At 42.2% G+C, this 25,868-nt stretch overlaps 1 protein-coding gene across 2 annotated transcripts; it reads left to right on the top strand.

Annotated features, from left to right (window-relative positions):
* Positions 1 to 1,676: 1,676 nt before the first annotated feature.
* On the top strand, positions 1,677 to 24,440 carry NUB1 (negative regulator of ubiquitin like proteins 1). Of its 2 annotated transcripts, XM_082192369.1 has the most exons (16): positions 1,677 to 2,008; positions 6,684 to 6,806; positions 6,901 to 7,068; positions 7,654 to 7,712; positions 8,323 to 8,393; positions 8,717 to 8,911; positions 10,175 to 10,263; positions 10,397 to 10,503; positions 11,388 to 11,574; positions 13,347 to 13,454; positions 13,670 to 13,822; positions 15,069 to 15,215; positions 15,811 to 15,903; positions 16,782 to 16,974; positions 19,651 to 19,692; positions 21,263 to 24,440. In XM_082192369.1, exons 2-16 carry the CDS (start codon positions 6,690 to 6,692, stop codon positions 21,433 to 21,435), a joined length of 1,902 nt encoding a protein of 633 aa, XP_082048495.1. In that variant the 5' UTR covers positions 1,677 to 2,008; positions 6,684 to 6,689; the 3' UTR covers positions 21,436 to 24,440. The 2 variants fall into 2 exon arrangements, with proteins under 2 accessions (XP_082048495.1, XP_082048496.1); XM_082192370.1 differs by lacking the exon at positions 19,651 to 19,692 and having other exon boundaries at positions 1,678 to 2,008.
* Positions 24,441 to 25,868: the final 1,428 nt, after the last annotated feature.

Genomic DNA, 25,868 nt, shown 5'->3' with positions numbered 1-25,868 from the left:
GTCACTGCAAACTAGCATGATCATGAAAGTTCTAGTATGAACCTTTTTGGCACATTTGTGAGGGCCTTAGGAAGTGGAGATATAAAGACCCACAGTCTTAAGTGGGGGTGGAAAAAATCATTAAAATGTCAAGGATGAAAAGTTGCACATAACAAAACGGAAGCCTCCTTCCCTTCTTTTCTCTTATTTTAAAAACACTTTTTCTTCTTCTGTGACATGTGCAATGCCCCCTCCCATACTTCTTTGGAAACATATGATACATCATAACCTGCTGTTCTTCGAGGGGCATTGCTGGGAGGTGGAACCCCACTCCAACCTGCATTGCCCTGGAAAAAACATGACTGAGGTGTGTTACAAAACCTTATACAAAAACATGTTGGTTGTAAGATGCTACAGAATGAAATCCATTTTCCTACAATGAAGTCATGTGCTTCTGGGCCAGCCACTAAATGCACAAAGGGGGGGGGGAGTTGACAACTCCATTATCTGCAACAGACATTTTAAGCACATGGCTTCTCCCAAATAATCCTGGGAACTGTAGTTTACCCCTCAAGCATCTTTAGCAAACTACATTTTGCAGGATTTTTTTTTGGGGGGGGGCATATGTTTAAAATGCACAGTACGGATGTTACCCAAAAGACTGTTGTCAAAGTCAGTCATATATTGTGATTTCTAAATAAAGTAGTTAGTCAACACCCTTTTTAATCAATATTTTGCAAAACATGGAGCAAACGTTTGAATCCGCAGACCAGAATAGATTGTGACATTTTTGCTGGTCATAATTAAGGTGGTTTTGGGGGGTTTTTACTGTTGATTTGTTTTTCCTATGTGCTAACATACCTTCCTTTGCTTTTTTATACTATCTATAGATACACACACAGAGAGAGAGAGAGAGAGAGAGAAAGAGAGAGATTGACAAAGCTAGGCCAGGTTTCCCACTCTCCTCCTTGCCAGTTTTGCCAACTTTGGCTATGCACCCACACCTAGGACAAAAAGGGCTCACAACCTAACAGCACAATCCTATGTGCCTCACTATCCCAATCATATTTACTGTATTTAATATTGTGTGCACACTGCCTATGGGGCCTGCAGCCTAAAATGTGCTCCTTAAAAGTTTCTGTTACGGAAGCAGTAGGTAAGCACCATAACTGCCACTATTTTTTATTTTAAAAACAGGAGCCTTTCAAAAATGTGGCCCCTCCATGAGGATCCAGGGCATCAACAAAAGAATGGGGCCTTTTTTGCAGTGGCTCCCTTGTGGAATTCCCTCTCCAGGGAAGCTAGCCTGGTGGCGTCATGACACACATTTAGGCGCCAGGAGAAAACCTTCCCCTTATCCCCCACCTTTCGCTAATTCAATCTATGGACTTTTAAATGTGTGCTCCAGGCACGGAAAGGTGTTGTTTTTATTTTGTTACTATGGCATTTTTGTGTGCTTTTATGTTGTAAGCCGCCCCTGTAGTCCTCGGACGAATGGGCGGCAAAGAAATATATCCCAACTCCGTTCCGCTTCTGAGGAAAGCTGAGGAGGACGCTCGCGCCGTTGCCGTTAGCTTTAAACGAGCGCGTGAGGGCGACGCGCACACCTGGCTGAGGCAACGGTTGGCTCCTCCCCCGCGTGACGTAAGCCGGCGGCGCGTGCGAAAAGCGGCGGCGAGCCTTTCGACGCCACAAACGAAAGAAGAACTAAAATGGCGGCGGCGGCGGCAGCGGCTGCGTCTCGGGAGCGCCGTTCCCGGTCACATGACCGCCCGATCTGGGAGGGGGAGCCGGGAGTGTTTTCTCTTTCATTTCCGACGGGCTCCCAAACGTAGGAAACCCGGCAGCGCCTTCTGTTCCTCGTCAGAACCCGGGTCTGGCAGCGGGTGGGTCGCCGAGGGGCGGCGGAGGCGGCGGCGGCCGGGAGGCGGAGACGCGTCTCCACCCAGCGCGCGCCGCTCTGGACGCGCCCTCCTCCTCTTCCTCCGCCACTGGAAGCGGAGCGGGGCGGAGAGAGGAAAGCGCTCAGGTGAGTGACGGCCAGCGGCGCCCCATAAGCAGCCGGGGGGGGGGAGGAGGAGAAAGGGCCAGAGCCCCTCACACTGTTCTCCACAAAGCCCCTCACGCCTGGAGGAGGGAGGGGGTGGCAAAAGGCTGCTTCAACAGTCACCTCAACCATAAATATTGACAACAGCGCCCTACAAATGCTCTCTGCGTAGGGGGCAGGGTAGGCTCAAAACGTCATCATAAAGGATTTTAATCTGCATTTTGACAGCATACTCCCTCAAAGTGGCTAACCTGTAAAAGTACACAATGCAGTATGAAAATTTAAAATGCCCATTTCATAAACTGACATGGTGAATTGCCTTGAGATCTTTTGATGAAGGGCAGTACAGTGGTACCTCGGGTTAAGTACTTAATTCATTCTGGAGGTCTGTACTTAACCTGAAACTGTTCTTAACCTGAAGCACCACTTTAGCTAATGGGGGCCTCCTGCTGCTGCTGCGCCGCCAGAGCACGATTTCTGTTCTTATCCTGAAGCAAAGTTCTTAACCTGAAGCATTATTTCCGGGTTAGCGGAGTGTGTAACCTGAAGCGTATGTAACCTGAAGCATATGTAACCGGAGATGCCACTGTATATAAATAAAATAACATTTAATAATGCATGCACGCACACCCCACACACTTTGTCCCCAGGGTGGGTGGGTGGGAATCTGGCTTGATCTGTCTGTGCCTCATCTCTGGGGAAGCACTTAATTCCCTCTGTCACCCCCCAAGTTAAATCGGATCGTTGCGGGCTTGTGGCATTGATGTGCTGCCAAAAGCATCCATTCAAGGTGGCTCGGGGTTAAAAGCACTGGGCACCCACACATCCAAACACATATCATTAAACCAGTAGGGTTATTACAGGTGGCCACCGCAGACGACCTCCTGTCTGAGCATTCGTTCTGAGGTGGTTGTGGGGAGGTCATGCGGCGTTGTCTCCCGCGGTTGCTTATAACCGCACTTTCAGCCCATCGCCCCTCTCACTTTTCCGTACTGCAAAAAGTCAGATTTTTAGAAGCAGGTTTGTGGCACGTGAGCTTGAAATTTGTTTTGGTTGCGGAACCTGAATTTATTTGCTGGCATCTGCATCCCGCCCTTTCCTCATATGGCCCCCAAAGAAGAATTTAAGCAAAATAAATAGAATAAAACACTTTTGCAGTCAAATAGGAATATCGATTCTGTAGGGGGGTGCAGAATTTAAAAATTTCCATGAAATAAAACAGCATCATGGCAATGTACAGTATAAAACTTGGGAAAATGAAACTGTTTTCACCCCATGCCTAAAAGATGATGGTGTATGCACCGGGCAAATTGACAACTTGCAACATTTCTCTTTAGTTTCCTTGTGCCTGTGTCTTTTAATAGGAACCTGACTCATGAAAATGACACCACTGAAGGTTTCCCTGCTGCTTAGCTCCATGTACACAATTAATTCATTTTTAGTTCAACGGTGTAGCTTTTCTCCAGAATTGTGGTTACTTGAGATCTGCAGATGACAGGTGGTATACAAATTTAATAAATAATAATAGGCATTTGAAACCCCTCCCCTCTAGGGGATCATTGACACCTTTTCCTCCCCACAGGCACCCACCCACAACATCACTGGACAAATGACTGCAGGGCAATCAGTCTGCAATAAGTTTTTACTTTCAGAATGAATTCTGTTTCTCAAGAAGTGTTTTTCAGGGGCAAAAAACATACAATAAATCTAGTTTGTATTTTTTAATTTTTTAAAAAAAGATATTTATTAAAAGTTTTTAAGATATAACAAGAAAAAAGAAAAATAAACATACAAAATAAAAAACAGTTAAAAACACACATTAATTTTCAATAACATAACTTCCATACACTTATTTCCTCGGACCTCCTCATACCTCCCTTCTTTGTATTCCAGTTCAATTTGTTAGTTCAGCAAATCCTTACCATTAAACTTTTACCCATTTGTAAAACCTCCTTTTTTTCATATCTCTTAAAGCATTACAGCTGGAAACCGCTTAGTTTCTATCCAACATCCTTCTAACATTCATTAATTTTACAATGTTTCTGTAAGTAGTCTTTGAATTTCTTCCAGTCTTCTTTCACCAACTCTTCTCCCTGGTCTCGGATTCTGCCAGTTAAATCTAGTTTGTATTTGGACTACCTAGCGGGGGTAGTACTCTTTCTCCATTGACTCTAATACAAAATGTTTGTACACAGCCCTAGTCACTGTTTAAAGGCCAAGAGGGAGGGCCAAACTGGTAACCCTGTATCACATGTGGGGGGAAACCCTGTGCCACCAGCCAGTCCTTAGCCTGCCTTAGGCGGTTGAAATACAATATCCTGTGCTATAGGCCTGGCTGTTTCTAGTAGACTCCTTTAAACAGCCATGTGACAGATTAAAAGCCAAAGGTAGCAGTCTCCCTGAAGTTTAAGTCTTCCCAGTTGGATCTCTGCATGTCACACAGCTATGAAAAATGCAAGAGGGAACTGGCAACTTGGTGGGATGAGCAGAGGGGTTAGATCAGTTGCTAATTGATGTGTGTTTCTTGCAATGTTCTCAGCTAAAATATATAATTCAGTGCACCTCCCTCGCTGGTTTTCTTACAGAGGCACTGTCTTTAAAGTTTGCTCATAAATTTGCAGCGTCTGTCTGAGAAGTAGAATTTTCACACAATAAAACATTAATAGAAATGTTTCCTCATGGAGTCTCCTTTCCTTTCAGTGTCAATGGCAGTGCAATCAATGCATATGAACCAAACACTAGAAATGAAAGCAAAACTAATGAATCAATTTTACTGCCTCACCCCAAGTGGCAGATGGCAGCATTTTAAGATCTTTGCCAGATCTTTTATCAGCCATAAATGAGTCTCTTGACTCTTGAAGAGGCTCTGCATGTAGATTTCTTTCACACAGTGTTCTCAGTTTCAGTCTTTTCGTTTATCCTGCTCCTTAATATCTCCCCACCCCCATCCCGCTTTCTGTTTTTCTCATCTGGCTCAAACAGAAATGGCAATGCCAGTCAAGACAACCACATATTTGGTTGATTGTGTAGAAGGAATCAAAAGTTAAGCCCCTGACCACCTGCTTATCCATATGGTGACAGAAAGAGAAAGTCCATGAAGAAATCAGGAGTTTCTTTTCTCTGGCTTCCTCCTTTCATCACAGCTTCAAAAATATCAGCATGTTGGCAGGATTTTTTGGCTAAGTCTGTAAAATCTGGCAGCAGCTCTGGCTGCGCTGGGATCATTGGCAGATACTAAAGTGTGGAAGGCATGGTAGAGATGGAAGGGAGAAGTAGCAACAGCTGAAGTCCTCAGACCACTTCCTCTATAGAGTTGTGAATCTTGCAAGATTAAAAGGGGTTTAAAGATTGCAGCATTTGAAATTTCTGTTTTGCCCTTTTTGGTGCCAACTTTTAATTTGGCCCCTGTATCACAGCCTCTGGTGGCAGCTTGATCTGCAGACATTTGCAGGTGGTCATGTTTTTCTTCCTGCTATCAATAGCTTCCAAATGCTGATTTCTGCAAATCAAGCTGCTGTTTAAGGCTCAAGAGCAGCCCAAGCAAGCTTTTCTGGTCAGCTGGCATCCAATGCCAATCCAATTTAATTAGAACTTCTCCAAGGCTTTACATAGTCAGCTGCATTAAATCCTGCTAAGATTTTAGTTTGACTAGATTTCAGAGCTGATATAACATTTTATCCTGGGTAAAGATGTGAAGCTGTGTTGGAGCATTGATTCAGCATCTATTTCCATGAATCTTAAATTTCCAGTCAAATACATTAGTTCTTTCTGTGATTGCAGGCATAAGATTTCAACTTGTCAATGGTTGTTTATAACGATTGGTTTACAAGAGGAGACAGCAATATGGAGCAAATAAAAACATGTTAAATCATTAACAAACATCAGTTCCAAGTTTATTGGCTGCTTGCTACTCAGCATCAGCTGAATGTGTTTGTTTGTTTGTTGCTCGTTTGTATAATGTCATTTGCAACTTCCATTCATCATGAATAATGTAGGGAGGGAGAGAGCCATGCATGATACCCTGAACTTGAAAGAAAGGTTTATAAAAAGGGAAAAATAAATTAAATAAATAAATTAAAAACAGTTTCATAACTGGTGCAATTTCTTTGCTACCCTTGCACTAAAAGAAACAGTTCCACTTCTCTGCCTCCCCCCACCCTTTAGCAGTCTGTCATTAACTGCCATGTGGGAAGTATCCTGATGTAGTGTTAAATGTTAATAATGTTTCTTGTGCTTTACAAACACATAGGTGAGTGTTGTTTGTAAGCTGCTTTGTATTATAACCTGAAAGGCAGGATATAAACAATTGTAACAAAGCCATAATATATTGGAAGCTGTTTTGCACCAAGTCAGACAATGGTCCATCAATCTCAATGCTATTGATGCCGACTAGCAGTGGCTTTCCAAGGTTCCAGGCAGGTCTTTCTCACTGGAGATACCAGGGGTTGAACCTAGGATTTACTGTATGCAAAGCATGTCCTTTTCTACCAAGCCATTCCTGTACTTCATCGGTTTCAGCACCATGTAAACAAACAGGTTTCTTTTTGGAATAAGAGGAAGTAGAATATGCATTTTGATGCAGCCTACCTACAAGATTACGATGCCCATTTCAGCAACTAGTGCACATAGAACTGAGTGTTTTAATTTTGTTTCCTAGGTAAGGATGGCACAGAACAAATACCTCGCAGCAAAACTGAAAAACTATTTGCGAGAAGACAAAATTCAGCTATGGAAACCCCCATATACAAACAGCTGCCAGGAGGCGGGTGAGGAGCTGAAGGCAAGTAGTCTGTGGCTGGCATATTGTTGCTGCTTTTTACTTCATGCAAATTTACTGCTTTCATTTCTTAACAGATCCATTTTTATCATCCTAGGCTCTCGCACTGCAATATTCAGCCAGGCTAAATTGTAATGACAATGAAATAGAGGCCCTCCTGGAAGAGATACGCTCCAAAGCAGTCGAGCGAGGAACGAAAAATGAAGCTTATAAGATGACGGGAGTTGCGACGCTTGAAGTAGCCTTGCCTACAAGGTTGGGTAAAGTAAGCAATTGTTTAATGTTCTCAAAAGAAGCATATATAATATGTTAGGTAATTGTTGTGGATGTGTAATGAATGGAAACATTTCATGTATACAGAAGAGGCAGATAAGCTGCCTGAAATGGGTCTTCTCCTTGCCTTATGTAGGGGGTGATGGAGCAAGGAGCCACTCAATTGGATAGCTCAGTTGGTTAGAGCACGGTGCTGATCATGCCAAGGTCTCAGGTTTGATCTCCATATGGGATAGTTGCATATTCCTGTATTGCAGGGGGTTGGATTAGATGATTCTCAGGACCACTTGATTTCCAATTGCACAATTCTAATATTCAGTGATTGGACTCCTTTTGTTTTACCTTAAGGCTTCATTGCATGGAACTTCACAGTTGGAAATTATAAAGTGTTGAGTGTCTTGCTTGGTCCTCCAGTGCTTTTAAAAAGCAATTTACAGATTTGACATTGGGGTCAACATAAACCATTGTTTAGAATAAAAACTCTCAATTCCGGAAAGAAATTTGGATTTGTTGAATTTTGCAAGTCTCCTTGGAAGGAACCACACAGTTCACTTTAACTTGGCATTTATATCTGCAGGCAAGAAAAAATGTGCTGGAGACAAAATTGGTCATCACAGGCAAGGAGCTCAGATCTCAGTAAGTAATTACCATTTGCCTTTTTGAGGTTTTCTTCCCTGCCCCCCTTTTATATAGTTCTTTTTATACCATATAATTTGGGTCTGGTGTATTCGTATTTGATATTTAACTTAGTTATGCCTCCTGAATTGAACACAGTATTGGCACCTTTGGCATATTTTGCAAATATTTGTATCAAAAGGTGCAGGTGGATTTTGTGCATATTTTTTCAAAAGTAAGTCTGTGAATTCATTGGGATTTACTTGTGGGGTTATAGCCCTGTGTGATTATCAGTTGATACAAGTACGGGACTGACGAAGCCTTTTGCTTCTGTGTGGTTCTTCGTCTATAGCAGTGGTTCTCAAACTCCCCCCATCCCCATGGACCACTTGAAAACTGCTAAGGGTCTTGGTGGACCACTTAATGTTTTTTTTCTGCCTGTTGTAGCAAAACTCAACTTCCTGTCTGTGTAGTAAAAATGCGTAGGGAAAAACCTCATTATTCAGAAAAAAATAAAATATTTCAGTATTTCCACCCCACCCCCCCAGAAAAATAAGTTAGAAGCAAACAAAAAACACTAATACCCTGCTAAAACTGAATAGCATTTAATATCTATTGCTCTGCTTCACAGAATAGCACAAGCATATGGATTGGAAGAAAATTGCATCAAAATAATTATAAACAAGAAGCAGCTTGACCTGGGTATGTATCTTATCGTTTCAAATATGGTGACCATTTTGTGCGCATATGATTGACATGCAACCGCCAACACACACTCTGCTTTCGGCCCCAGAAGACGGCAGAGGGTGGAGCAGGCTTACGTGTGACTGCTGACATGCACACTGACCTGGAACGCAACTCTCGTGCAAATGGGGAGTTGGCTGTATTTACTATAAAGTGTTGTACAGTATTTTAATTGAAGTTGTGCCCTTTTTTTGTTTCTTTTAAGCCATACGTTTAAAAAACTTTTAATCCCATATTCCTCCAGCTGACTTGGATTCATTAAACTTGCCTCCATTTTACAGGAAAAACTCTAGAAGAGCAAGGTGTGACGCACAATGTCAAGGTCATGGTGCTTGAGCTGAAACTGTCCGAAGAAGAAACCAGGAAGAAAGTCCGCAGTGAGGAAATGCAACAGGAGGAAGAGGCTGTGAAGAAAAAAGAAATGAACAAAAGGATGCAAAGGACAAAAAAAGGCTTAGAAATACTTGCAGAGCGAGGTAAGGAGCTCTTGTAAATCCCATCATTAGCAGTACAGATTAAAATTCCATTTAAAGAAGAATAATGAAATGGAAAGGGCATTGTCCTGCTTTGCAAATAGTGTGAAGATGCATGTCGTTCTTAAAGAGAGCCACAGCTGGTTTTTCTCTCGCAGTGTAAGCCCAGATCTGCTTTCCCTCAACAGACATACCAGCAACTGCAGTCCTGGAACACCCATCAGCCTTGCCCTTCCTTCATGCTTCAGGCAGCTTTTGGGTGTTTTGTTCGCTTACAGCAGAGAGGAAGGACCTTTTGGGTCAAAAGGCCAAAGCATTATATCCCACCCCATGTGTCACCCACTCCTAACTTGGACAGGCGCTCCACAAGGATACCAAGTTTCTTTGGTCATGGTTCTAAAATCCAGAATGGTCCATGCAACTGAATGGTTGTATGTGTGTTATCCCAGCTAGGAGTTTGTCACTGTCATGGGTGTGAGACACCTGGTTTGCATGTAATGCTAAGTAGTAATACAGTGGTACCTCTAGTTACGAACTTAATTCGTTCCGGAGGTCCGTTCTTAACCTGCAACTGTTCTTAACTAGAGGCATGCTTTCGCTAATGGGACTCTTGCTGCTGCTGCGCCGCTGGCACACGATTTCCGTTCTCATCCTGGGGCAAAGTTCTCAACTTGAGGTAACTCTTCCAGGTTAGCGGAGTTTGAAACCTGAAGCGTTTGTAACTCGAGGTACCACTACAGTAATAATAATTTGTTATTTATACCCCGCCCATCTGGCTGGGTTTCCCCAGCCACTCTGGGCGGCTCCCAATAGAATATTAAAAACACGATAAATACATCAAACATTAAAAACTTCTTTAAACAGGGCTGTCTTCAGATGTTTTCTAAAAGTCAGGTAGTTGTTTATTTCCTTGACATCTGATGGGAGGGCGTTCCACAGGGCAGGAAAAAGACCTCAATTTCTTTTGGACAGAGTTGTGTATTCTTAAGGACCTCATTCAGGAACCACAAAATACCTTCTTCTTTTTTTAAAAAAATAGATGCAACACAATAATCAATTATTTCTCGTGGCAATTGATTTATCAAAAAACTAATACAGATGTGTTGTATATAGAACAAGGAACAATCCAGTGAAGCAGGCCATTGTATTTTACAGATGCAATATTGAGAAACAGTGTCTTGGTTTATACATTACTGGAATTTAAAGGACCCAGAGCTAATCCTGCAAAGACACATATTTCCTCATTTTCTGTCTGATCTGTTTCAGAGGATTCCATGGATCCCGACAGAGCACCTTACCTGGACATAGCAAACCAAACCGGAAGAACGATCAAGATTCCTCCACAAGCAAAAAAAGTGAGTGTATGCTGTGAAGAAGTTGCTCATTCTGTTCTGTTCGTTCGCTCCAAGAACAGGAAAGGCTTGCTTTTAATTGCAGTTTGCACTAAGGTTTAGTGTTAGTAAAATGCTTTCCCCTCCACCCCCACAGGCTCTGTTCTTAGCCATGGGCTATCATGAAAAGGGCAGAGCATTGCTGAAGAAAAAAGAATATGCTATGGCGCTGCCGTTCCTGTTGGATGCAGATAAACATTTCTGGTAAGAACCTCTTGGTACTTTTAAAAGAAGTTTGGATATGGTTCTTTACAGAGCAATCCCATAACGTTCTTTTAAAAAGAACTGGCAGTGTATCGCTGCTATAACCAGAACATGCCCCACATGGGAAAGAAAGGAGGACATGTCAGAATTTTTTAAAAAATCAGCAAAAACTCCAGCCACATTTCCACTGCCCTTAGTAGCAACACCACCCCTGTCCACAAATCCCATTTATATGTAGCCCACCCTGGGACTGCATGATTACGGGTGTGCTTTGAATGCCTATAAATAAGCCCAGTCTCATTTTGGTTCTTACTTTGCCGTCTTTCTCATAGTGGTGGCCATGTATCTGGCATTTCTGTGCTGATACAGTGGTGTGTTCTCTGAATCCTATTGCCCAGGGGTGCAGAACCAATCATCCGGGAATTGCATGCTGGCAGTAGGAGGGGCCAAAAAAAGAAGGGGTGCAGCCATACCCTCAAAAATTCTTCTTCATGCCAAATTGCTTTGTGGGGGTAATCTTCATGGAGACTGCTTCTGGGAGGGTTAACCCTTCTCTCCCTAGCTGCACTGTTAAGAAAAATAGGCACAGCAATTGGGCTTGGAAACTGCCTTCTGTTAGCACCAGTAGAAGGCCTATGTGAGATGGGGTACGTTGCTGCTAAGATAGGAAGGCCCCTGCTGGCTGCTACCACCCTTTCCTACAGCCCCTAGTCCAATGGAGTTTCAGTCAAGAACTGTACCCTTATCCACTGTGCTACACTATTGCACCAGACTTTTATGGAAAATAATGTGTATTTTGCAGCACAGCACATTTTGTGTTCATGTAAATTCTCCTAGTGGCTGAGGCTCTTTGGATTACCAATCGTTTTCTTGTTGTTTTTCAGTGAATGTGGTTCAGACCTCCTGAACACTGTTGATAATTACGCAGTGTTGCAGCTGGACATCGTCTGGTGCTACTTCCACTTGGGTCAGCTGGATTGCCTTGATGATGCTGAGAAAAAGCTCCTTGCAGCTCATGATTGTTTCAGGAAGTGTTACGGAGAGAACCACGAAAGACTGGTCACTATAAAAGTAGGCTAAAGAGGATGGTGTGTGGTTGTGGTAGGGTTTAATTCACTTGCCCGTGAAAATTGTGTTTTGGAAATATGAACTTTCCCACTAGAGCTGGTTGCCTTCGATACTCAGGACTTCTTGCTTTTCCCAAGGAAGGAGTGTGTTCTTGGGAACTAAAAGCGTGAATACAAAATCTCAGAAAGGAAGTGCATTCACAAAAGATGCATTGAATCCAGGACTGATTCTGTAAGATCACCTGTCAGATGTCTTCCTTCCGAATGTTGTTCTTCAGACATTGCATTTTTTGCACATCATGCAAGGCTAGGGCAGTGGAAATTGTAGCAACTCAGGAGGGTTGCATGTTCTCAATCCTTGGAAAATTCAAGCAGAAAACTCAGTTGCGCTGTTAACACTCTTGCTAAGGATGCCGTGGTGTGGATATCTGTGGGCCCCTCTCAAAGAGCAACAGTCCTAGGGCCTCTGTTTTACCAATCTGGTTAGAAAGCCTGAAAGGACTGTATAAACTATACTGAGTGAAGACTGCGGACTTCTGAAATTCTGTTGTTGCATACAAATGGCCTCACGTTCTGTAGCTCCTTTCATACTCTCCAGTTATCTGTCCCTTGAGGTTCCGTATCTTGAATTTGCACGACAAGCAAAGAAAAGGAATAATCCTCCAACTCAGAGCAGTCATTCAGCCCTACTATTCCAATTAATGTTAACAAAAGTAATGAAATCTGATCCCTGTGTAATCCGGTGGGAAGGTGCTTCTGAAGATTAAGCAGAAGCGTTTAGCAGGAGCATTCCGGCTGTGCCCATTGAAGTGAAAGGGAGCTGAGCAAGCACCAGGCGGCTCTTGCACAGTTACCATTTGTTTTGGTGGGGCTTGTCCAGCCTGATGGTTTTTCACAAAGCAGCATTACAGATCCAAAATAAACTAGGCCCTAAGGCTGGGTTCCCAACACAGCATCCATCAGCACCACAGTGCCCTCATACACATCAGTTTCATTAAGGACCCATTCCCCTCCTAATTTCTAAATTGAGGGGTGTGGGGTTTGTTTTGCTTTTGAGTGGAGCTGCTTGTTTGAACAGGTACCTGTTTTTTATGGAGGGGGTCTTGCTTTTTGTCTGTGTTTTATTTGTTCTTTTGCAAGGTGTAGGTGTCTGGGGGTAGGTTCCTGTGCATCGCCAGTTTTTCTTCTGTGAAATAGGTATTTTTGTGGTGGGTGCCCATGACAGTTTTTAAGATTCCCAGATGTCCCTAGGCCCAAAAGGTTGGGCATATTTTCTCCCCTTTCAAAGCCTTTTGGGTGGCTAACCCACATACAGCAAATGACTGAGAAAACAAAAACAAAAATGTGTAGGTGCTTCTTATTGTTAGGAATCTCCTCATTATTCATTGATTGAATTTCACATTAAACCTTTTCTAGATTATTGGTTGCATATCTGGTTTTCAGATCCCAACCTCTTATTTGATATTACAGGTTACTTACCTGTATTCAAGCCTGATCTTTAACCAGTCCATTTCATGGGATTCTTTGTAGAGAACTCAAGTGTTCTTGTTTCAGTTTCCCAAATTTCAAGAGATAAAGTGCAGTGTCAAGTTTATATGTTGTTCCATATACAAACAATTTTTTTTTGTACCTTATGATTGTGGGGTCCTATTTTTCTCGTGTACGTTTTTTGTAAACTTACATGACTTTCAGTAAATAAACAGAAGGCCCATAAACTATGTTTTTGTTGATTGGAATTTTAAGTTTACCCATTTATAAACACTTGCTTTTCTTTAGGGAAGCTCTGGGAGAGAGAAGGCTTTGTTTCTAAGGCTCTACTTGCTTCAAGGAATAAGCCATTATCATAATGGCAGAGAGAGGGAGGCTGGTGAAAATCTTCAAAGGGTAAGTTTCTGTGTTTAGTGTCGGACTTAATAATCCCTCCCTAAGCCTGTGCAGTTGCCTGGAAGGAGGCCCCTTTGAACACAGTCGTGAAGCATCAGATTCCCAGTTTTATTTTTCCCAAATAGCCTGTAAGCAGGAAAACGGTTTTCTTCATATTTTATTCATTCCCTTGAGCAGAAGTGTATTTTTCCTTTTCCCCTTCTTTTTCTATGCAGGCACATGGCTTGTTTAAAGAGTTGTGCATCGATCCTGACAAGATAAATAGCTTGTTGCTACTGGGATTCTCTGCTCAGGAAGCCCGCCTGGGTCTCCGAGCTTGCGATGGGAATGTGGACCACGCTGCCAGCCACATTTCCAACAGGAGAGAGGTACAGTGCCAGGGTGGTACCATAAGGGTCTGTTTTATATTACTGTGGTGCAGCAAGTGGGGAAACATGAGGAAAAGCTAAATACCACCAGCATTGGAGGGGTGTGTGTGTGTGTGTTGCTGCATGACAAACCACTGAAGACACCTCAGAGAGGTTTCTGCATAATGACCGAATGGGTGGATCCAACCATTAAAGAGGCAGAGCTGTACTCACTTACACGTTGCTTTTCCCATTTAAAAAGGTCATGGGCTGAATTTCTGAACAGCTTCTGAACTTCTGAATTTAATGAACAATTTGAACATCCTTTGGTAGAAACCTCTGAGAGAGGTGAAAAAAGAAACTTGTCCAAAGTCTGTGTTGAACAAACCCGTTTTGATTGTAATAATAATAATTTTTTATTTATACCCCGCCCTCCCCAGCCAAGACCCGGCTAACAACCAATAATAAAAACAAGTTGATTAAAATACAATTTAAAAGATTAAGATACAACATTAAAACAATTAGGGAGCAATCTCTTCATAGGAGGAGAAAGGAAAAAGAAAGAGGAGGAGGGAATCAAACTGATTCTGAGCCAAAGGCCAGGTGGAACAACTCTGTCTTACAGGCCCTGCGGAAAGAGATCAGATCCTGCAGGGCCCTGGTCTCAAGAGACAGAGCATTCCACCAGGCCGGAGCCAGTGTTGAGAAGGCTCTGGCTCTGGTTGAGGCTAATTTAACTTCCTTAGGGCCCAGGACTTCTAGGGTGTTGCTATATATGGACCTTAAGGTCCTCTGTGGGGCATACCAGGAGAGGCGGTCCCGTAGGTACGAGCGTCCTTGGCCATGAAGGGCTTTAAAAGTCAAAACCAGCACCTTAAATCTGACCCTGTACTCCACCGGGAGCCAATGCAGCTGGAAAAGCGCTGGGTGAATATGCTCCCATGGCAGAGACCCCGTGAGGAGCCTTGCTGCAGCATTCTGCACCCGCTGGAGTACAGAATGTATTGTAGACTTTCTGTGCATTCCCTGTATCACTTCCTTGAGAACTATTGCACCAAGTGGCTTGATGACTGCCACTTTCATCAGGTCCACTGTAAGGACACCAGCAAGAAACAGTTGTAATGGGAAGAAATGTGTCTGAGTCAAAGGATAAATCTTAACAACACAGAAAATATCCACCAGGAGTGTGTGTGGGTATGTAGCTTGCTTATATAATAAATAGCTTTCTCCCTCCACCCCCGCCCCCCCTAAACCACCACTTGTACAGGAAAAAGCTCAAATAAGAAGAGAGGAGAGAGCTAAAAGAAGAAAGCGATTGGAGGACATTAACTCCTTGAAGAGTATGGGCTATTCAGAGCGAACTGCTAGAGAAGCTCTTCACAATGCAAAAGGAGACCTTGAACTAGCGGTTAAGGTAAATGCTTTTCCAAACTTTTATTAAACTGCAAAAGAAAAATCCCACGTTCAGTTGAAGTACATAAAAAGAAATTCTCTTGGCTTTATAGTTTCTCTGGCCTTCTTCACTTTTACGGACCCTAACATTAAATCCTAACCTGGCGAATCAGGTTTCACTGTGCACTGATCTGTAGAGTCTTGAACATGTTCATTGGACCTGGACAACACTCTTGATTCTAGGAGTTTCTTACCAAGCCTCCCTGTGCCTGGATCTGCGAAATGAAACAAATGGATTTCAGCCACAAACATGTTCACTGAGCAAATAAGGAAGAGGGAGTGTCAAGCTCCATTTGATGATCCAATGCCTGTTGTTTTCCCCCTAGAAAATGGAAAGGGTGGCCATTAAAGCAAGAAATAATGGCTGTCTTTGTGGCTACTCTTCAGGAATCCTACATTGAGGGTGGTCAGTGGCACCCAAAAGGAGATGGAGGATAGTCTGGGATGCATATAGTATCCCACCCCACTCTCCAATTTTTGGGGGGCAATCTAACTTTTGTGTGAACTGGGGAGGCATAAATTTGTTCAGTATATATACTGTTTGTTGTCTGCTCTAGATTATGCTTGAAAACCCTCACCTACTCCTGTCAGATGATGACGATCCGGTGCCCAGGAACCAGTTTCAAGTTCCCCAGGAAAGTATTGATCAAGTAAGTCCAGAGAATAAGCTTACATTTAAGAAAAAGAAATCCAGTGACTTTTAGGGTTATCAGGCCTTGTTCTCCTTCTAAGGTCCAGTTACAGTTCATTGCAAGCTACTGTTTACTTCAGCAAAGCCGATTAGTAGACCCTAGGTATATTTGTGGTGCATTTTCCCCAAACCCATACCTCTTGCATTGTGGAACAAGAGCTGAGAGTGTGGAGTTTGTATATGGGACGTGCACTTCAAACTCCCATTCAGCCATGCAGTGGTAGCCTTAGGCAACTGTTCTCTCTCGGTGGAACCCAAATTAAAGTCATTCTTAGAGTGAGATTTATTGAAATCAGTGATGCTTAAGTTAGTCATGACTTGGGTCTAAATCTGACTGCGCGCTGTCTTTTTGTGTTACCATAACCTAGCTTATCATGGGACGCGGGTGGCGCTGTGGGTTAAACCACAGAGCCTAGGACTTGCCGATCAGAAGGTTGGCGGTTCAAATTCCCACAATGGGGTGAGCACCCGTTGCTCGGTCCCTGCTCCTGCCAACCTAAGCAGTTCGAAAGCACGTCAAAGTGCAAGTAGATAAATAGGTACCGCTCCGGCAGGAAGGTAAACAGCGTTTCCGTGTGCTGCTCTGGTTCGCCAGAAGCGGCTTAGTCATGCTGGCCACATGACCCGGAAGCTGTACGCCGGCTCCCCCGGCCAATAAAGCGAGATGAGCACCGCAACCCCAGAGTTGGCCACGACTGGACCTAATGGTCAGGGGTCCCTTTACCTTTAACCTAGCTTATCAAGCTGTTTTGACATGAAAATGCTATGTTGCCCTCTTTGGAGGAAGGGTCCAATGGCTGGTGACGTGTATATCTTCCTTGTCCTTTTCTTGCCTAGTTGGTGTATATGGGCTTTACTCCTGAAGCAGCAGAGCAAGCTCTGAAAGTATTTAAAGGCAACATTCAGCTGGCTGTGCAAACGCTTGCTCATTATGGGGGATCTCTCCCTGCTGAATTACAGACCCCTTCAGATAGCATCACTCCCTCAGATGAATCCAATTCGTCAAAAGACTCTCCTACGGACTCTGCAGGTAAAGGGGCTTGCTCCAGGGTGGGTGGGTGAGATACTCTGGGGGTGATGAAACCAGGAGAGAAGAAGGAATTATGTCACATACATAGTGCTGGTTGAGACAAGGAAGATGGAGCACAGAAATACTGGGAAATTTCCTTGTCCATGGGCAGCTTCACACGTGTTTGGACTGTAGCAGCAAGGAGAATGTTAAGTCAGACACTGCACTATAAAGTCGAGGCGATTCACACATTCAGCTGTGAGTTCTTATCACACAATGCATGTGGGAGCTGTTCCCCATTTCTCAAATTGCTTAGTTATCCATATTGGCTGTGCAGCTCTCAAGTAGCCGCCTGATGGCTTGACACTGTAAAACTGACAAGACAGCTTTACAGAAGTATTTCTGATGGTATGCACTGGAAGCCTTTGAATTAGTCGCTTAGTGTTATTGTGCAGCTGATAGGTTTGTTTGTTTGTTTTATTTTCATTTAAGTAGGATAGCTCAGTTGGTAGAGCATGAGACTCTTAATCTCAGAACATGGGTTCAAGACCCACATTGGGCAAAATATTTCTATATTGCAGGGGGGAGCAGACTAGATGATCCTCATGGTCCCTTTCAACTCTACAATTCTGTGACTTGCAAATAAGATAAGATATATCCAGTAAAAAAAAACACAACCTAACCTCAACTACATTTAATTGCTGCAATTACTCTGACAGCATTATTTACTTTTTTATTTTTATTTTTATTTTTATTAATACCCCACCTTTCCACCAGAACCAAGTCTTAAGGATGCTCACAAAAATTAAAACAAGCACAGATTCAACACAGAAAGCTAAAACCGATAAAAGATGAGTTTAAAAGTAATTAAAACAATGTTTAAAAAATCCTAAATATAAATATTAAAAACTCTAAAAACAGCACAGCACTATTAAATACTGACAATATTTCCTGATGGGAAATTTGTTGTTCCAAACATCACTAACGCTGCCCATCATTTCTTAGGCTGCTGAGACACTGCATCATCCTGACCTGTCTGTACATCCATAATGGCTAATAGTTTTGTCATAAGCATTATGTGCACAATTTGTCTGCACTATACATTGGTAAATTGTAATTATTGAATATGTTATATGGTCATAAGCAACCAATCTTTTATTTATTTATTTATTCCCCATAAATCATCTTACTATTTTTATTGTTATCAGGAGAGATACTAAAAGTGGTGAGTTAGTTGCAGGCAGTTTGAGAGATACTAAACGTGTTTTTTTATATAAAAGAATAAGAGAGTACTCTGATGTGCTCTCTGAACTTCTTTGAGCAGGTTCCAAATTTGAAAGTCTTGAAACTACGGTAGTGGGTTGGTTTGTATAGCTTCCTGAACTTCAATGCATGTCATAAATCTTCCTATCATGAATATATTGCAGAGGCATGTCCGTCTGGCCCCTTCCTAGGTCTTAAAGTCTGAGACTTCTTTTGCCACCTTAATATCTTTATAGAAGATCACTGAAGTTATTGGAGATGACTCTGATGCCCACTTGTTCCCTAACAACATCTTTGTACTACTTAGGCTATGTATAGATAGATGTTTTTTCATGTGTATATATAGACTAGGAACATCCCATTCTTTCAGGTGGATCACTAGTCTTAGCTATCCAGTATCATAGCAGATATCCCGACTGGACTCCCACCATTGACCAAGAGAACTTAATATGGCTATACATTAATGTCAATTACCATTGCTGTCTGGCAATGCCACCCCTTGTCCCTCCATCTCCTTTACGAAACCTTAGCTTTGATGCCGGGGATTTTGGTAGGTCCAAACAAAGTAGTTTGTAATTGCTTGAATCAAGTCCAGCTTTTCTTCCTTGGGCAGTTTTATTATCAAGTTACGAAAGAAAGAAAAACTCAGGCAAGACGTGCATTTTTAGCATTGTCGTCCTGTCCAGCAGAGTTATGTTTTTAATTTTGACCGCTCTTGTATTTGCTGTTTCACCTTGAATATGAGGGTATTATTTTCAACCATTTATTTTTTCTGTCATTTGAAAAAGTGCCCCAGATATCTCCCTATGTTTGGCTTTCCACTTAGCTTCACATCAGTGGGCAATTTCCACTTCAGTTGTGTCTCTGTTTACTCAGACTTGTCAAAACTGATATGCTGCCAGATCTCAAAAAAAGCTCATTTAACTGGTTAAGGACAAGGTTAAGGCTCTTGGGGGGAAGGGGAGAACCTAGGCTCTCCAACCATGTGTCTTCCACCCTAAGTCATCCTGTGGACTCTAGGGTACAACATTGATCAATACATCAGATACCAAAGATGACACGGGAGCCTTGTTTTATGCCTCTCTGAAGATAGACATTCCTTGACTGCTGCCCATTGCCCAAAATGCCACCTGTAAAATGAATCTATCCAAATTCTTATACGTTTAAAGTTTATCTAAAGCACCTCATAAAATATTACATCTCCTTTCTGCATCTTCTGTGCATTCATTAATGGAGAAATGGACACAGTTGGTTATACCAATTACTACACCTTTCGTTTTTGTTCATGGGGGAGCGGGTTGCTATGTAAAAATTAGATCAAATTCCTCCCTTAAGAAAAGAGAGCTGTCATTTTTAATGGGTTGTTCAACCCACTTACATTCAAGCTCATCCATTTGAAATTACTCATTTTTTTTATTTTTTGTCTAAAAAAAGAGAAAAGGAAAAAGAGGAAAGAAGAAAGAGGAAAAACTCAAGGTAATAACGGCCTTCCTATTATCACTAATTGCTTGTCGGAATGAGATGAAACATTATAATTAAACGCAAAGATGGTACCCTGAAATTCCCCACTGTATCTTCAGGGCAGCACTGCCTTCACAATCTTCTTTATTTCTTATATCCTCTGTTGTCATGTCATTTAAAGCTACACTTTCAACCTCCTCTGAGCTTATATGTTATATACCCTCTGCCTCTTGCACTGATAGTCAGCTCTCTTTAATAATCTACCATTAATTTCATGGGAAACCCCAATCTGTATATTCACTTTTCTTTACTTAATGGTGGTTTAAAAAAATGTAATTCCCTCCTTTTCAAGTATAAACCTGAATAAACTAAAACTTCCAATCATTCTACCATCAATTTAGGGATTTTGTATAGTGCATTTCCTCTAAATCTTTCCTCTGCCTGTTCTATAATTTTACTAAGAGATTTTGAGGCATGTTGGTTTTTCTAAAATGTTTATTTAAGATCCTATGGTTGAAATCCTATGCCCATTTTCCTAGAAGTAAGCCCCTCTGAACACAGTGGGCCTTTGAGTAAGCATGCACAGGTTTGTGTTGTAAAAGCTTTAACAATCTTTGTTTTGGTCTTAATACCTGAACTTATAGATGCAGTGATCAGGTCCTTTAGACTGCAATCCCATACACACTCACTTTGGAGTAAGTCCTACTGTGACTTAATTCTGAATAGACATGTATAGGATTACGCTTTTACATAAAGAACTAGCTCAGCTCCATCTCCTTCCCTCAGTCTTCTTACTCTGATGATACCCTGTTCTTATGCTTCTGATGTCTATATCCTCTGAGGGATCTGAGAAATTATATGCTGTCTCTTCTTGTTCATTAAACCTTTTGCTTGTATGTGAAAGGCTCTTACAAACTTGTTTGTACTTGTCACAATTTCCTAGATTCCTTTTTGTATTTTAACCACTTTCTGTTCTTATACTAAATTTGTTTTATGCTTGAACGCTCTAAATCTAAAGAGCTTACTTTCGAACGTTGGCTTCTGCTTCATGCATGGATTTTATAATGGGTTGCATGTAGCCAGTGCTGGTTCTACTCTGAGTAGGGCCATTAAAATTAATGGACATAACTAACTTAGGTCCATTGAGTTGGATACAACCCACTAAATGATATTTTTCTTTAAATATTAGCTCTTTATCCATAAAAAAGTCTTGCACAGTGACGGCTTGAATAGATTCCAGGGTCAAGTCACTAGCATCTTGGGGTAGTCCCCCCCCCCTTTCATTATGTCAATGTTCACAATACCGTTGTCAGTAACTAGTTACGGGTCTGGACGTTATGGAAATAATCCCTGCTTCTCATCCCCCACTGATACCGTGCTTGATAGAATCTGGAAAAGGTTTAAGTCTGAACAGTACATCTCAACTATTGACCAGATTAGAGACTCCTATAAAGCCTTTTACCAAATCAAATTGTTGATGCAAAGTACTGTTGCAGAAGAGCTAATGTTATGGTGAGGTGCCTTTTGAGACTTGAGAATTAGAGACTTTTCCGTCGTGTGTGCTACATGCCTGTCTTGTTTGCAGGCACTTCCGGGGCTTCAACTGATGAAGACATGGAAGTAGATGCTGTCAATGAAATCTTAGAGGACATCCCAGAGCACGAAGAAGATTATCTGGACCTAACTCTGGAAGAGGAAGAGCTTGTCATCAATGAATACCTCTCTTACATACAGCACCTGCAAACACGGTCCCAGTAGGCAAATTCTGAAAGACTCCAGTATCATATACATGAACCAGCATTTGTGGGGCTTAGATCCAGGGGGGAAATTAGTTGCATGTAAGTCGCAGTGAAGTCAGTGGGTCATGACTAATTTTAAGTGTAATGTACTTAGTCTAGATTAGGACCGTGGACTTCTAATACTTAGATTGCAAATATGTCTGACCCTCTTTTTGCCAAATGCCTTAAGTTAAGTCAGTTGCATATTTTTAAAAAACAAACACTGGCATGAGTAAAACCTGTAGTACTATTAATCTAGAGTGACACTGGAGAGGAATACATTTAATTGTAGAAAAAAATATTTGCAGAAGAAATATTTTTATAGAGAGCTTCGATATATTATATTGGTGTGAAATTCATCTATTTAATTAGTAGAGCAAATAAAATCAGTTCTGCATACATTCACAAAACCCAGATTTCTTTTAAAACCGCAGATCTGACTGTGACAGCACATACATAGTATCCACTGTGACTAGCTCTAATATCTTCTGGTCGCAGAAATAGAGACCCTAAGTGTATAGATTTTGTCCGTACTTATAGAGTTTTTTCTGGCCATCCTGTATTCTAGAGCCAGCTGTAAATCTATGGTGCATGGACTTTAAAGAACTCCCTTTTTCAATAATGCAGTAACAACCGATAAAAAAACCCCCACCCATCCATCACATTTATTGCAGTTTCCCCATAAAGCTGAGGACTGCCCATTTGGAAGTGGTAGGCACTGAAGTTAATTAATTATCTTTAAAGGAAGAGGCTCTTGGGCAATGTCCCATGTTGCTTTTCCCTGCTGATGCTTTTCCCTGGAAAAGTGATACAAGTATGGATATTCATACTATACAAATAACCAAACATGTGCTTGAACTTCAGTTGCAGCACATCAGTTTAGGAGACTTTTGTTTCAATTGCAGCCATTTTGTGACCTCTTCCCCTTGTCGTCAAAATGCAAATGAAAGAAATACTGCAAGCAGAGCTTTTAGAAATGGGCTGGTGGGGTCTCCTGAGCTGCCTTGCTTAACGCTGTTCAAGAAGGAAATTGCGTGGCCTCGCTTGCACTAAACCAAACCATGCCTTAGCAAAAAGGAGCAAGTATGCCAGGCACTCTGAGTGAATATCATGGTCGCTAGGCCGTGGTTCGGTTTAGTGCTGTGAGTGAACCTAGACTTGTGTGTCTCCCTGAAACAAGCCACTAGTGGTGAATCTAGAACCACAAACTTGGATTCACACACAACACCAAGCCCAAACCATGCCTTAGCTCTGGGTAATATAGCAGCAGCAGGACAAGGGGAGGAGTGAAAGGGTTGTGATTTTTGCTCTGGGTACCAGCACACATGCTCATTTTTGCCAAGCCATAATTTGGCTTAGTGTTACGCGCAACCTGTGACGTGGTCTTTAGTCTAGGCTGTGCTTGTTCAGTAGTTCCAAAATTTAAGGTTTCTTGCCTTAAAAATAGAAGTGTGTTAAAAGTACAAAGGCAGGCGCCATGCTGTGTTAAACCAGTTAAACCATCCAGTTCAGTACTGATAACTCATGCCATCATTGGCTCTGTGGGATCTCATGCAAAGAAACACCTTTTCCAGTTTTTGCAATATCCCGTAACTGCTAAATCTGTGTCTTCAGTAAATCATCCTGCACTGTTATCACTGCTGATTAGCAAACCTTGGAAAATTAACTTGCAAACTGCAGCCATAGCCTATAGGAGGTGGTTTTGATCTGGATAGGGTTGGGAATGTGGTACAATTCTTCCTTGTACTGCTGGCTTACAAATCACTCCCCTCCTTTATCCTTCCAACGCAAATTAAGCCCCTCTTGATAACCAGACAGGGAACTACTGGTTGTAGTGGTGATGTAGCCACAATCTCATGTGCATTTATGTATACACCAGTTTTTGCAGCTATAAACAAGGGGAAGTAAATAAAGAATTGTTGGTAAAAATATGGCAGACACTATTTTTTAACCTGCCTAGCAGTCCTAGTTCTGAAGGCAGCCTCCAATGTGTTTAAAATGCAACAAAATAGGCAAAAGAAACTAGTAAGAGGCAAATGTGTATACAAGATTTTTTCCACAGATGTTCCAGCTGCTACTGTGCTTCTGAATCCCTGGACCACAAAAAAAAATCTCAGAGTAAATTGCTCTGAAATGTTAGTCTCTCACCTAGGAGGCTGCCATTGCCTCCTTAAATCTCCTGTAGTTTGGTCTCCTGGGGGCAGATTCAAGAGGCACCAGGAGAGCAAACGTGTTTATATAGCAATAAAGCTTCATGATCTTAACTGGCACCCACATTTTAAGTATTAATGAAGAACTACAATTATTGCTTTTGATCTAGTAACTTCTGTTTTTATGATGTGATGGTTCTTGCACCCAAACCTTTCCTCCTGTGACACAGGATAAAAACCTTGGTCCTTGAAGAGACCTTCCCAAACTGAAAAATAAGTTGCTGTCTCGCCACTAGAGGTCAGCCGGGATTCATTCAGTATTTTAACTAATATGAGACAGAAATGCAGGGTTCCTGTTCTGGAGATAATGCTCCTTAAGGCTGTGCTGGACTTGCTGCCATTAAAATGGCTTGGTCAGGACAGGGGCAGGCAGCCAGGTCACGGAGCATCACTCTCCCATCAAGGCACACCCCAAAAGCCACAAACTAAGTCTGCTGGTCATCATCAGAAGGCGATCTTGAACCTGGATGTATTGTGTGCACATTAGGCAGCTTACTTCATTTTTCCGAGGGACAGGACTAGAAAATGGTAGGTTTCGTTTTTCTGAAATGTCCTGATGCACTTTGGGTGGTAACTTTATGATTGAACACAGTCATTTGGGTGATGACAAGTATCAGGCACATGAGATTTGCTTCTCAGATAAGGGGGGATGTAGCAGCTCCTACCAGTGTCATTGTCCTTACACCTAACTAGCACTTTCTGATGGGAAGACAATGTGCTGGTTATTTGTTATGTTTTCAGCCATACAGGCAGAATAAAGAGTATCTGCACTTGCTTGGAGACTTAATTCATTTTATGAATTCTTGAAAGGCCCAGCCATGGTGGAGAGGAAGTGGGGCTCCTGACACTTTTTCTGTAGCCTTTTTGGTGCTAGGTTTCTTAACTGTGTTTTAAATACAATGGTACCTCGGGTTAAGAACTTAATTCGTTCTGGAGGTCCATTCTTAACCTGAAACTGTTCTTAACCTGAAGCACCACTTTAGCTAATAGCTGCCGCTGCGCCATCGCTGCACGATTTCTGTTCTCATCCTGAAGCAAAGTTCTTAACCTGAGGTAATATTTCTGGGTTAGCGGAGTCTGTAATCTGAAGCGTATTTAACCTGAAGCATATGTAACCCGAGGTACCACTGTACAGGCTGTGAACAGTGCTTGCTTGCTGCGTCTGTTGTAACGACACTTTTTGCTTTTTACAGCTTGTTTCTAATTGTGTTATATTGGTGTGTGTGTGTGTGTGTGTGTATAATAGTCGTATCTCCGTTTACGTAACCCTCTGGTTATGTAAACTTCAGGATGCGCGCACGGCAAACCTGGAAGTATTTTACCAGGTTTTGCCACGCATGCACAGAAGCGTTCCTCAGGTCACGGAAACCTCGGGATCCGACCCAACCTCCGGAATAGATCCTGTCTGCAACCGTAGGTACCACTGTATATATAAATTTGTCAACTGCCCTGGGGATATTTCCTGATGGTTGGCTAGAGAAATAATAGTTTCAATGGTCGTGATTTACCCAGGCATGCAAGCCTGTTAACATGAGCAGAAAACTGAGGGTAAGTTGTAGTTTGAGAGACAAAGAGACGTGTGCCACCCTGTGACATCTTCCCCCAAGAAGTACAAGTCCCCAAGTTCCTTTGTTCTTGTTGACACTTCCTATGCATAGGCAGCAGGAGCCAGCAAGGCTTGGCCTCTTGCCTGGCAGCATGAGGAAGAGACAAACAGGAATTGAAGGCGGTGAGACCTCAGGGACAGTGGAAGCCGGTGCCCCAAACGTGAGCTTTTAGTCTCCTGGCTCCAGAGCACCTAAAAAGATTTGTCACTGGGGTCACATCCATGCCATACATTTAAAGCGCTCATATCTCACTGGTAACAGCCATGGTCTCCCAGATAATCCTGGGATGTGTAGTTTGTTAAGGGTGCTGAGAGTAATGAGCTGCCACAGAGGTACAATTCTCAGCACCCTTTATACAAACTACAGTTCCCAGAGCACTTTGTGGGAAGCCATGACTGTTGAAATTGAGGAACAGGAAATTGTCTAAATGGCTTTTGTCATGCATGCTTATAATTGAAACACCATCCTGAGCAAATCAAGCATCCAGAAGTGTAAGCGAGCTTAAACAAAGCTAACATGCGTGGATGTTGAATTATGGGGAAATTTTAAAAATAAATAATATAAGAATACAGGGCTAGTTCAATTACACTACACCA

The sequence above is a fragment of the Podarcis vaucheri genome, assembly GCF_965113315.1.
Source record: "Podarcis vaucheri genome assembly, chromosome: 12".
NCBI classification, from domain to species: domain Eukaryota; kingdom Metazoa; phylum Chordata; class Lepidosauria; order Squamata; family Lacertidae; genus Podarcis; species Podarcis vaucheri.
Note: the sequence above shows the minus strand (reverse complement) of the source record. Positions and strands in the feature narration are given on the sequence as shown.

Excerpts from the sequence above, each read along its gene's own strand:
- NUB1 (XM_082192369.1), top strand. The coding sequence starts at position 6,690 with ATGGCACAGAACAAATACCTCGCAGCAAAACTGAAAAACTATTTGCGA. Across the intron at positions 10,504-11,387 it reads GATGCAGATAAACATTTCTG|TGAATGTGGTTCAGACCTCC; the intron begins GTAAGAACCTCT and ends GTTGTTTTTCAG. Across the intron at positions 15,216-15,810 it reads ACCTTGAACTAGCGGTTAAG|ATTATGCTTGAAAACCCTCA; the intron begins GTAAATGCTTTT and ends TGTCTGCTCTAG.